At 36.7% G+C, this 13706-nt stretch overlaps 1 protein-coding gene across 1 annotated transcript; it reads left to right on the top strand.

The window, feature by feature from the left end:
* Window positions 1–10702: 10702 nt before the first annotated feature.
* On the top strand, window positions 10703–13223 carry TET15 (tetraspanin15). Its single transcript, XM_089615039.1, has 2 exons — window positions 10703–11381; window positions 12591–13223. Exons 1-2 carry the CDS (start codon window positions 10878–10880, stop codon window positions 12885–12887), a joined length of 801 nt encoding a protein of 266 aa, XP_089471165.1. The 5' UTR covers window positions 10703–10877; the 3' UTR covers window positions 12888–13223.
* Window positions 13224–13706: the final 483 nt, after the last annotated feature.

Genomic DNA, 13706 nt, shown 5'->3' with positions numbered 1-13706 from the left:
CTGAGGACACGGCCACTCGGGCTCGGAGAATCACTTTCTTGTGGAGGTTTGGCACCTCTCGCTTCGAGCTCGACAGAACGTGCTCGATCGGGATCTCTTTCAAGTCTCTTGTCCCATTCATGAGACACCGATATGGTTGTTTCCGAGGACATTTCTTCCCTGCAACAAAATTGGGAAGGATAAAAAATCTGATCTTTTAGGTCCCGACCCACGAGCTTGGGATGAAAGGGTGGACGGTGGAAAACCCAGGAGGGCTCTATAGCGAATACAGGCCGGTCCCAACCAACCTGAGGGACGTGATACCATTCAAAATCCCGAAAAAGGGAACACTTGGCACAGAAGGAAGTACTACTTCCTTCGGATCAGGCTCGGTTCTTCTTACTATTCTGGGATCAACTCTCAGGTCAGGTCCAGAAAAACTCCCATGTCCTATAAATAAGGGAAAACTAAACATCCTAAGACTATATGATTACACATTTCTGAATTCCGAGTAGGCAAGAAATCTCAGCGCCCAAAAACTATTAAATTCATCAAAAACTAACATGCATCGCAGGGAAACAAAAGATATCAGTAAGAAAAAAAACTTACCCAAAGATTTTTAGTGATAAAGACGTTGAGAAGCAGATGTTTGAAGCAGAAATTCTCGCCGAAAAGATCGCCGAAATGCGTTAAAAACGTAGTGCGAGAAAGACGGAATGAAAGAAATTTGAAATCAAAAGTGAAAATGAACAGAACCAAAGGTCTCGCTCCCTTTTATACTCAGCCATGATCGACTAGAACAACGGTCAGGATTAAGCGTGTTAAAGAAGCCACTGCAATCCAACGACGGATACGAATGATCACAACTTTTCATGAGCGAAACGCTCACGTTTTAAAACAAATAAACATTCGACAAAAATCGATTGGACTTCTAGTCGGCATAGATCGGAGAAGAAGAAAGAAATGTTCATTAAAAGAACCAAAAATACTTCTCGGGTTAAGCCTGATGAATGAATGTTAGTAAAAGTGTGACAGTTTAATTGAATTAAAGATTAAACTTATTCTAGTTCCTTACCATTTTTACTAAATACTAAGAAACTGGAAGGCTGCTGTTACTCGTGGAATTCGCAGACCAAATGGTTTAGTCGGCATTCCAAGAACATAGGTATCCAGCACTGGAGTTTGTAGCCAAAGGTCCGAGAACTCGTGAAGGTTAAGGAGCGAACGTTCAAATAAGCAAAGAACGGATCTATCTATCAGAACTTCGAAGAGAAGAGAAGATAATATGTTTAAAAGACTAGTCAGACAATAAAACACGTGTAATAAATAATCAAAACGCTCACCTCAGAGGTTAACAACTAGGATAACGCAAATAATCACTCACTCTTCATCAAAGAGAGTGGGAATCAAATAACCGCCACAAGACATGAGATTGATCTCTTGTAACAGATTCGTCTTTATTTAGATAAAGTCTTGCCTAGGAACTGAGGCCCTTCGAGATTGCGTGCTCAGAACTCAGATTATTTCGTGAGATATGTGTAACCAATTTTTCAGGTTAACATAAATATAATTAAGCATTATTGTAATAATAATGTGACAAAAATGGACTACTTTTAAAATTATTGAAGGTGCTCTAACAAACCATACAAGCCGCCTAATATATCGTCTTTGTTCGTGTTATTTCTAGAAATAAAAATGATCTGTCCACGTGAGAGATTATGTGTTATTAAAAGTTTCTTTTGAAAGTATTTTCCGTTTTATTTTGTTTAAATAATTTAAGGGTTCTATTGACATTGCTAATGAAATGTGTAAACTAACGCGATTCTCCACACCTAGAAGCGCGCTATATAAACAATTGTGGCGAGAAATATAGATATAATAATAAACGAATAAATAAACAAATCTGAAAGCCCCAATCTTGACCATGCCATAATATATATAATAAAAGCATTTGACTTTTTATTTTAATTTCTTTTGACAGATCACCCTTAGTCGTTAATCTGTGGGCCAAAATATTCTTACGCGGGTCCAATTTACTTGTCATAACTCAAACTTCCCAAGCGTGTCAATTTCTTTACGGAACCTTCACGATTAAAATCTTATACTTTTAATTTTATTTTAGAATTTTATTTCTAAGCTTACTATTACAAGGAAAATAAAACTATTTATTTACTCTATTCATTCGCACTATTACCGGAAGAGGAAATAATGAAGAAATAGTAATCCTATTTTGTTGCTAAACTTGGGGTTCCAGTGCAAGTAACATTTTATGCAATTTTCTCCAATTTAATACACAAAATAATAATAAAATTAGTATGTCACTCTAACACGTAATTATTACCCCTCTCTTTTCTTATTAACATCATTTTCAGACATAATACGCAGAGCGAATGAGATAAGTTCAAAGCATTTCGAGCAAAAAAATATATATTTCAACGTAATATAAATAAATAAATCAAATATATTCAACTTTCTACTTTTTTGTCTTGTATGTTTCTGGTTCAAGTTTCTTTTGTTACGTCATGTCATATGGGCATTCTCGGCTCTTGCTTCTGGTACAGATTTTTTTTTATCCATCGGATGTACTAATTTATATTTGTTTCTTTTTTAATATACTAATTTAAAATATTAAAAAAAAACAATTATTTTACTATTACCTTTTTTTTTTAATTGTTACTATTACTTTGACAAATCTGACAATAAAGAGTCAAGGTTTTTGTAATTTCGGGGATGTTCCGCCCCTTGTGCGGAATTGTTTGATAGGCTTTAGCCGGTTAATGAGGAAATGAGGTAACGCTTTCCTATCTGTCGCACCTTCTTAGGGGGCGGATAGGTTTTGGTGCGGCCTCATTTATTCAAAACAAAAAAACTTATGTGCAAGAACATTGCTTTTGCAAGGGATAAAAACAATGGCAAACTAGCAACGTAGCCATTTTGAAACATGACTTTTGAAATTTAGCGCACGTTTGGTAAATTTTGCCATCTAGTCATTTACTGAAATTTACGGCTATATATTGAAGCTGATGAAGAAGTTTTTTGGTTATTTTTAGTGTTATAAGACGTTCCTTGTTTTACAAGTTATCTTGCGTTTCAGTGTTTATAGTTGTCGTTTTTTATTTTCTTCCTTGGCTGTCGTTTTTCATATAACCACAGCTGACTTTGTACTTTGTATTTAAAAGACTGAGAATCTTTTCAGTCAAATCAATTACAGAATTCTTTTCATTCTCTTCGTATCTTCTTCTCTTTCTCGGATTCTCGAAGTCGATATGGTATCAGAGCAATTCCGCATCTGAGAATTCCGATCTTTCTTCTCCTTTTTCGATCTTTAGATTTCAGTAACTATCCGCGTCCATGGGAGAACCTGAATCAAGATTGACGGAGCTTCCGATCTCCGGTATTCCCGGAGCTGTTCGACCTAGATCGACAATTGAAGATCAATCTTCACCATACTACCTTCATCACTCTGATTCTTCAGGAGGAAGTCTCGTTTCCAACGTCTTGACAGGAACGAACTACATGCCTTGGAGTCGGTCGATGCTCATCGTTCTTGAAGCCAAGAACAAGCTCGGATTCATTGATGGATCCATACCGAAACCCTCGCCTGAAGATCCAGAGCTCCTACGTCTATGGAGTCGCAACAATAGCACTATCATCGCCTGGATCATGAATTCGGTCTCGAAGGAGATCGCATCGAGCATACTCTTTGGAGGAACCGCTATGGATATCTGGAATGATTTGAAGGATCGCTTCCAACAGAGCAATGGTCCAAGAATCTTCCAGCTGAGACGAGAATTCATCAATCTTTCTCAAGATCATCAGACGATTGGAGTGTACTTCACAAGACTCAAGTCTGTTCATCAAGATTTGTGCGATTTCAAGCCAGAATGTACTTGTGTTTGTACATGTGGAGGTAAGGCAAAATTGGCTGAATATGCAGAATCGGAGTATGTCATGCAGTTTCTCATGGGATTGAATGAGAATTACACACACGCTCGAGGACAAGTTCTCCTTATGGAGCCTATGCCTCCTATTAGCAAGGTCTATGCCATGCTTTCTCAAGAAGAAACTCAGAGATCTGTTCGATCCGAATCTCAGTCAAGCAATGACCAATCCAACACTCTTGCAATGGCTGTCAGAGACGATTCCAAGAAATTCAAGCCAAAAGAGAAGCCAATGTGTACTCATTGTAAGATCCTTGGTCACACAGTGGACAAGTGTTACAAGGTACATGGCTATCCTCCAGGGTACAAATTCAAGAACAAAGGCCAAGCAAATGTGGTGGAAGGACAAGGCAGTGGTGGTGGTTCTAATGGAGCCTCAGCCATTGCGTCTCAATCTCTGAGTGCTGATCAGATCCACCAGCTTATCAACCATCTGTCAAACCAACTCACCGCCTCAGTCAATGCAAATCAACCTGCTTCTGGAGAAGTCAACATGACCTCGTTCAATACAGGTTTTTGCGGTTTGGTCAATTCTTCCTCATCTTTGAATTTTGCCTGTGATTCTTGGATCCTAGACTCAGGTGCTACTAGGCATATTTGTGCCAAGAAATCTCTGTTCACTGATCTTAGAAATCTGCAAAATTCTATAGTTTCTCTTCCAAATCATACTAGTATTCCTGTTGAAATGATAGGAACTGTGAAATTGCATGAGAATTTAGTACTATACAATGTCTTATATGTTCCTTGCTTTAAGTACAATTTGATTTCTGTGAAGGCCTTGACAAAGGAATCTAATGTAATAGTCTCTCTCTATGATAACTATTATTTACTACAGGATTCCAGGACATTGAGGATGATTGGCAGGGGTAAGAGTGATGGTGACCTCTACATCATCTCCAAGAACAATCTCTTCACCTCTCCAACATATCATGTTGTGAATCAAGCTTCTGTCTCACCCCATACCTGGCATCAAAGGCTAGGACACCTATCAAATAAGAGACTGAATTTTCTGAAACATCGGTTAGATTGTTCCATTGATGATGTAGATAATGAACCTTGCAATGTTTGCCCTTTGGCTAAGCAACATCGTTTGCCTTTTACTTCTCATAATAATTTTTCTAAGGCTGTGTTTGATCTTGTGCACTGTGATATATGGGGACCGTATAAGGTTCAATCACGTCTAGGACACAGATTTTTTCTTACTGTTGTTGATGATGCCTCTAGATTTTGTTGGATTTTCCTTATGAAGCAAAAGTCTGATGTTCATACTATCATTCCCCGGTTTTGTGCTTATGTCAAAAATCAATTTTCTGCTAATATAAAAATGTTTAGGTCTGATAATGCTCATGAGCTTGCCTTTACTGATTACTTCTCTAAGCAGGGGATTATCCACCAATACTCTTGCGTGGAGACTCCACAACAGAATTCTGTTGTGGAGAGAAAGCATCAACACTTGCTGAATGTTGCAAGATCTTTACTTTTCCAATCTCATTTCCCTTTGAGGTTTTGGGGTGATTGTGTTTTAACAGCCACGTATATCATAAATAGGATCCCTTCTCCTATTTTGTTGAACAAGAGTCCTTATGAGATTTTGTACAATAAGGAACCTATATATAGTCATATGCGTGTGTTTGGCTGTTTATGTTTTGCTTCCACTTTGAAAGCTCACATGACTAAGTTTGATCCGAGGGCCAGGAGATGTTCCTTGATAGGGTATCCACAAGGTGTCAAAGGATACAAGCTTCTTGATATGAACACCATGGAAGTGTTTGTTTCAAGAGATGTTGTTTTCCATGAGAAATATTTCCCTTTTCATAATATCAGTAATCCTGATACTAGGACTGATCCTTTTGAAGACAGTCCTATCCCTATCCTTGTGCCTAATGTGATCCCTGCTCCTCATGCTGGAATTGGGGACAATGAAAATTCTGAGGAACCTACTCCAGGAGATATTAGATTGGAGACTCATACTCACAATGACAAGGTCATTTCTGACACTGGAGAAGCTGAAACCACCTTTATTCATGAACCTCAAGACTTGGCAGTAAGAAGGTCTTCTAGAACTCATACACCACCAAGTTACTTGAGAGACTATCATTGTAATCTCATTAAGAAAGGTGAAAGTTTTCTCTCCAAGCATAGTCTTGATAAGGTCTTGAATTATGAGAATTTATCTATTCCTTTCAAAAATTTTGTACTGTCTGTTTCAGCATATAGTGTGCCACAACATTACCACACTGCAGTCAAAGAGAAAGTCTGGAGAGATGCCATGCAGGAGGAGATTGATGCCATGCATAACAACAAAACATGGTCCATAGTCCCACTTCCTGAGGGCAAGACTCCTATTGGATGCAGGTGGATTTTCACCAACAAAATGAACTCAGATGGAACCTTGGCTAGAAGAAAAGCAAGACTAGTAGCTAAAGGCTATACTCAAAAAGAGGGAGTTGACTTTCTTGACACTTTCTCACCTGTTGCTAAGTTAGTTTCAGTTAAATTTCTGCTTAGTCTAGCTGCTTCACAAGGATGGTTTCTTTCTCAATTAGATATTAGCAATGCTTTTCTAAATGGGAATTTATATGAGGAAGTCTACATGGACTTACCTATGGGATATATTAAACAGGAGGAGCACAAAGACTCGAATGTGAGACTTGTTTGCAGGTTACATAAGTCTATTTATGGACTTAAACAGGCTTCAAGACAATGGAACTTAAAGTTCACTGAGTCAGTTGTTCAAGCTGGTTTCACTCAATCCAGGTGTGATTATTCCATTTACACTCGTGGTTCTGGTAACAATTTCATTGTCATTCTCTTATATGTTGATGACATCATTATTGCCAGTCCTAATGCTTCTCTTATCTCTGATGTTAAAAACATGCTGAGTAACAATTTCAAACTGAAGGATTTGGGTGATCTGAGATATTTTTTAGGTCTTGAAATTGCAAGATCCAAAGCAGGGATTGTTATATGTCAAAGACAATATGCTTTACAAATTTTGCAGGATGCAGGGTTCATTGAATCCAAACCAGTGAAGACTCCTATGAATCCAAAAATTTCTTTATCCTTGGATGATGGAGATTTACTTCCTGAATCTACTGAGTATAGAAGACTGATTGGTCGTCTATTGTATTTAACTATTACTCGACCTGATATTTCCTATGCTGTGCATTGTTTGAGTCAATTTGTTCATTCTCCTAGAACTGCTCATTTACAGGCTGTTCATCATTTGCTTAGATATATTAAAGCCACTCCTAGTCTTGGTTTATTTTATCCTTCTAATTCTTCTACTCAACTAAGAGCTTTTTCTGATGCTGATTGGGCAACTTGCTCTGACACTAGAAGATCAGTTACTGGCTATTGTGTCTTTGTAGGTGACTCTCTTGTTGCTTGGAAGTCTAAGAAGCAAACCACGGTTTCCAGGAGTTCTGCTGAAGCTGAGTACAGATCATTAGCAGCTGCGATGAGTGAAGTGATATGGCTGCAGCAGTTGATGAAGGAGTTTCAGGTCAACACAGGTGCTACCTCAGTGATCTATTGTGACAATCAGGCTGCACTCCACATAGCCTCGAATCCAATTTTTCATGAGCGTACTAAGCACATTGAGATCGATTTACACTTTGTTCGTGATCATCTCCAACAAGGGTCTATAAAGCTGCTCCCTATCAGGACTCAGCATCAAGTAGCTGATATTTTCACTAAGCCATTGGCTTCTCCGGCTCTACTTCATCTGACATCCAAGATGAACTTGAAGAACATCTTCAGTTCAACTTGAGGAGGAGTATTGAAGCTGATGAAGAAGTTTTTTGGTTATTTTTAGTGTTATAAGACGTTCCTTGTTTTACAAGTTATCTTGCGTTTCAGTGTTTATAGTTGTCGTTTTTTATTTTCTTCCTTGGCTGTCGTTTTTCATATAACCACAGCTGACTTTGTACTTTGTATTTAAAAGACTGAGAATCTTTTCAGTCAAATCAATTACAGAATTCTTTTCATTCTCTTCGTATCTTCTTCTCTTTCTCGGATTCTCGAAGTCGATACTATAAAATACCTAATTTACCATTTTTCTTATACTTATGTGATCAAAGCACTAGCTCACGTTTGACCGATTTATATTGTATACAGCAATTTAATTTCAGATTTTTTTAATTCATAATAGGAAATTCGGTGATGTAATTAAAAGGGAAATGAAATATTTATTGATTGAATAAGTCAAACGGGAAAATGAATACACGTAATTATTCATGACCCGTTCAAATTTTGAAAATAAATTTGGAAAAAAAAAATTGGTTGAGTTAATATTATGCGTGTGAATTTAGTAATGCAATAAATGCAAAAAAAAAAAAAAAATTCTCTCTCTTCTAAACCGTCACTTTCTCTACACTCTCACTTTCACTTTCACTTTTTTCTTTTTTCGTTTCTCATCTCATAACCCTCATCTCCGACGGTCCAAGAAATTAACCCCACATACCCCACAAAAAGTCTCCATCCCCGAAATAAACCCAGAAACAATCCACGAAATAAACATAGAAACTACCCGACAAAGATTCTCGGATAGAAGAATATTGAAGACACCGAAGATTCGAAAAGAGGTATGAAAAGAATCTTAGGGTTTTTTTTTTTTTTTTTTTACGATTTCTGTTTATTTTTTGTGATTGTTGGTTAATGGTATATTTAGGTATATTTTTAGGGGTGTTTTATGGGTCGAATCTTGTTTTTTGTCCTGTTATGGTAGAATATTGGTTGTCTGGTTATGGGTCGATTCTTGCTTAATGATATATTTAGGTATATTTTTGGGCCTTGTTTTTTTAATGGTTTTTGTCTGGTTAATGGGGGTGATTTTTTTGTCGGGTTGATTCTGTTGTTTAGGTTTATTATGGGTTAAGGTGAAATGGTTGGTTTTGGGTTGATTTTTGTTTTTTTTTCCGGTTATTGTCGAATATTTTTTTTAATGGTTTTTGTCTAGTTAATGTTTATTTTGTTAAGGGGATGATTTATGGGTTAAGGTCAAATGGTTGGTTTGTGGGTGATTTATGGGTTTATTTCGGTTTATGAGAAATTAAATTGGTTGATAACTGTTAATTTGGTTGATAGCTGTTTATCTCGGTTTATTCTTGAATTGTTAATATGGGTTTATAACGCATTGTGAGTCTAAATGTACAGGAAACAATGGGAAAACGGGACAGTAGGTGTAAATCTTCAAGGAAAAAGGGTACAAGATCATCAACTAAGGTATGTTATATATGAACAAGGTAAATGTTTAATATATGATTCATATGTGCATTGCTCATTTTGTATTTTTATTATTAGAGTTCTCTAATCTTTTAATGCATACTATGTGTTTGATGGAAAGTCCCAAATGATTTTTTTTCTCTAATCATTTGGTGTTGATTTTTTTTATAAGTATATATATGGAGAGATATTTCAAAAGAAAAGTTGACTTAACAACGACATTAATAGAAGAACACGCTAAAAGTGCAAAGAAGAGAAGTGGAGATTTGGAAGTCAACATAGAAGAGCTCGCTATCGATACGGGGTTAAGGATTCTGATTTTGAATTGTCATCCTAATGTCCAAGATGACATGCGTAGAAGGTATATGCTAAAAGGTCCTTGCCAACCACACAATCATGATTTCCAAAAACTCTTTTTGGAACGAAACCTAGAAAATTCAACCCATCAAGATTTCAAGACTATCCTACTTGGTTGGAGTATAGCATAGCAAAAGATGCACTCTTTTGTTTATGTTGTTATCTTTACAAAGAAAATAATGGCGATCAAGGAGGTGGTGATTCTTTTGTTGAAAAAGGATATTCAAACTGGCAAAAGAATAAAGAGAGGTTGAAAGTTCATGTCGGGGGTCCGGATAGTGCTCACAACTATGCTTGGAATAATTGTATGGCTTAGATGAACACGAAGCAACATATTGAGACATTTTTCAACAAACAATCCAATAAAGACAAAGCCGACTATCATGCTCGCTTAGGGGCGTCTATCGATTCCGCTCGATTTCTTTTGCGACAATGACTTCCTTTTCGTGATCATAATTTTACCGAATTGGATATTTTTATTATATATTATGTATCTTTAATTTTGTTTAATTTTTTTTTGGGTCCCCCCTGGATTCAATTCCTAGCTCCGCCACTAGATATATACCATGAGCGAATGTCGAAACAAAATGACAACACTGGACGAAATCTACTTTAGGATTCCAAATTTTTTTCATAAAAATTCAACTTTGGTGGAAATAGTCACTTTTTTTGTTTTTTTGTTTTTTGAATGAAATCACATTTGAACTATATATAGCAAAAATAGTAATAAAGTTGATGCATTGTCAAAACCTCACCAGAAATCTTCCATTGAAAACATCATTCCATTTCCAACCATAGGAAATAGAAATTTTGACAAACATTTCGACGCCACATTTAAAACAGTGGTTACAAGTTACAACATATCCTTCTGAAGTAATAAATCTTTTTCATAAAAAAAGGTAATAAATCTTAATAGATCGTAATCAACATCAAAAGAGAAAGATGAACGAAGGTTCCGATCAAAAGAAAAAAAAAAAAAAAAAAGATGAACGAAGGAGCTATTAATTAAAGGAAATTAAATCGCATAAAAAAACAGCGCGCAGAAAATAAGACGCGAGACCGATAGACTAGTCAACACCCAATTTAAAACAAACACCGCGTAAATAAAATATACCGCAAAATCCAAATAATAAATACCATTAAAGAAATCCAAAACGAAATATCTCTGAAAGAAGGAAAAAAAGAAACTCTAACAAGAAATAAAAAAAAAAGAAAATACAAAAACAAGGACCATTTCTCTTTCTCACTCATCCTATATATATATATTGCCATCGAAGAAGCAAACTCGTCATTCCCTGCCCAAATTGACTGCCCTTCTTTTTTTTCTTCTCTCCAACCAAACATTTTCTAGGGTTTCGAAATCCGCACACGAAAATGAAGGTTAGCAACAACCTCGTCGGAATCCTGAACTTCCTGACCTTCCTCCTCTCGATCCCGATCGTGATCGCCGGCGTGTGGCTGAGAAAGCACGGCGCGAGCGAGTGCGAGAGGTTCCTCGACAAGCCGGTGATCATCATCGGCGTTTTCCTCATGCTCGTCTCGCTCGCCGGACTTGTCGGAGCTTGTTGCCGCGTCTCGTGGCTTCTCTGGGTTTACCTTCTTGTCATGTTCCTCTTGATCGTCATCCTCTTCGCCGTCACGATCTTCGCCTTCGTCGTCACCAATGGCGGCGCCGGAAAGGCTCTCTCCGACAAGGGATACAAGGAGTACAGGCTTGGCGATTACTCGAACTGGCTTCAGAAGAGAGTCAACAACACCAAGAACTGGAACAAGATCAGGAGTTGCCTTGCTGATGCGAAAGTCTGTTCCGATTTCAACCAGAAGTATTTGCAGGACTCTGTCCACCAGCTCTATACCGAGCATTTGACTGCTCTTCAGGTATGTGATTGATTTTTTTTTATTTGGTAATTTAATCTTTAGAATCAGATCTGACTGGAGAATTTGATTTTCTTACATGCAATTCAATTGTTTGTTTGGTGTTTATTAGCCTTAATTTATTCTTGTTATGTTGTCGGAAAAGTAGAAAAAGTGAGGATAATCAAAGAAATCACGATTCTTTAAGAGATAAAAGTTGTTGATGGAGAATATTTGGGTGCTTACTACTTGCTTTTCTTTCTATTTGATATTTCCACTCTCTTAAAACCCACAAAAAAGTTTTAAGTTCTTTTTTTTTTTTTTTAAATGGCCGTAGTCCTGTAGAATAGAATCTTATCCATTCGAATTTTTGGATGCGAGTTTTATTCACTTTTGTTTTTCTCATGGTAAAGTGGTTTTAAGAGCAAACGGGGTTGTATAAATAAAAAAAAAAACTTTGTGGGTGGAAAATTATTGTTGTTTAATTAAAGGCATTTAAATATGTTTGTTGTGTTAAGTAGGAAAAAGGTAGGATTGCCTTATGATTTTCTCTTTTGTGAATTTGGGTTGAAGAACTCCACTACTTTCTGTCGGCAAGGTTCTATAACTTTAAAATCAATAAGTAAAGGCTTTCAACTTTCCATTACTTCTCTTTATCTCTTAACATGAAAATCCTATATTTTTCTTATTTCTTTAAAATGAATTTTGGCCTCAAAAGAACTTCACTTCCATTGGGACTTTTATCAATTGATCAAAATTAACTCCTAACTTGACCGGAATTGTTCTTGTAACTAACAAACATCATGGTCGGTAGACTCTGTACAACGAGTAAGATTTAAAATGAAAAATCCAATTTCTTTTCTTCTTTCTTTACAATGACTTTTTATTTCAACAACCTCACTTCCATTGGGACTTGTAACAATCGATCATTCAATGTGTAAAATTAACTCCAACTTGATTGGAATTGTTCTTGTAACTAACAAACATCATGGTCCGTAAGATTTAAAACATCCTTTGTGCAGGTTAATGAAATTTGTTCTGTTTCTTAATAGTGTAAATCAAACCACATTTATACACGCCGACTCTTGTAAATCATGTAATTTCGTTGTCGTGTCCAAAGCTTGACATTGATTTAGCTAATGTCTCAACTTTCAACCCAAGACCATAAAACTAGGATTCATTTCGATGTGTCGGAATCTGATTTCTTCGGCGTTTTTTTTTTCTCTTTTACAGTCGGGTTGCTGTAAGCCATCGGACGCTTGCGGATTCACGTACGTTAGTCCGATAATGTGGACAAATGAAGTGAATTCGACGTCGACAGCGAGCTCAGACTGCGGTCTGTGGAACAACGACCCGAAGAGACTGTGCTTCGACTGCCAGTCGTGCAAGGCCGGGCTCCTCGACAACCTCAAGAGCGACTGGAAGAAGGTGGCCATCGTCAACATCGTCTTCCTCGTCTTCCTCGTCATCGTCTACTCCATCGGCTGCTGCGCTTTCCGCAACAACCGCAGAGACAACTCCTGGAAGTGATGATCTCTCACCCTTCCTTTTTGTTTTAATTATTCCGTACATGTATAGGATGATATAGATATAGAACCATCATTTTATGTCTATTTGTCTTGTAAAGCTTTTAGTACCTCTCTATGTGTCTTTACTATGTGCCCATGTGTTTGATATCTGTGGTTATCCGGATTAGAAGATGATGTTTTAATTAATTTTTTTTTATTTTTTTTTTACTTTGATTATTAATTGATTTCTTCCTTTTTGTATGGTTTGAATTTTCTTTTGTTTTGAATTATATCTTTAGTACGTATGTGATTTCTTATTTGGTGATATTTGTTGATTCTTTTGTCATGACTGTTACAAGTTCCAACCACAAGGCTTATTTGTCGTACATATTGACTAATTGTGATGAATGATAAAGTTGAGGTACTATGATCGTGAGAAGGAATTCAATATTTGTTTTGATTAGTTTCTTGATGGGTTTTATTACTATGATAATTTGAAAATGACGTGTATGGCACTGTTTCTTCCCACCATGCTTGGCTTGACAAGTAATTCGGTAGGTGTCCCGGATATTTTCATATTCTAATTCGACTGCTATTTTGCATAAAGACAAGAGGCATGAAACAGTACATACCAAATGTAACGGTGGCGTTAAGAGTTGGCCAATTCAACTTGTCCCCACATGACATGTTATTACGAAGATGTTATGTTGGTTGGGTAAATAATGAGAAAATATTATAGGGAAAATTTCATTACTTAGAAAAGATTTTTAACATCCAACACCGGAATGCGGAATGCGGATTTTTAACACTTTGCTTACATTTTCTTTTCACGCTGATGCGG

The sequence above is a fragment of the Urtica dioica genome, chromosome 5 (assembly GCF_054948205.1).
Source record: "Urtica dioica subsp. dioica isolate 48M chromosome 5, U.dioica_male_clone48M_v1_H2, whole genome shotgun sequence".
Lineage (NCBI taxonomy): Eukaryota > Viridiplantae > Streptophyta > Magnoliopsida > Rosales > Urticaceae > Urtica > Urtica dioica.
This window is presented reverse-complemented; position numbering and strand designations above follow the sequence as displayed.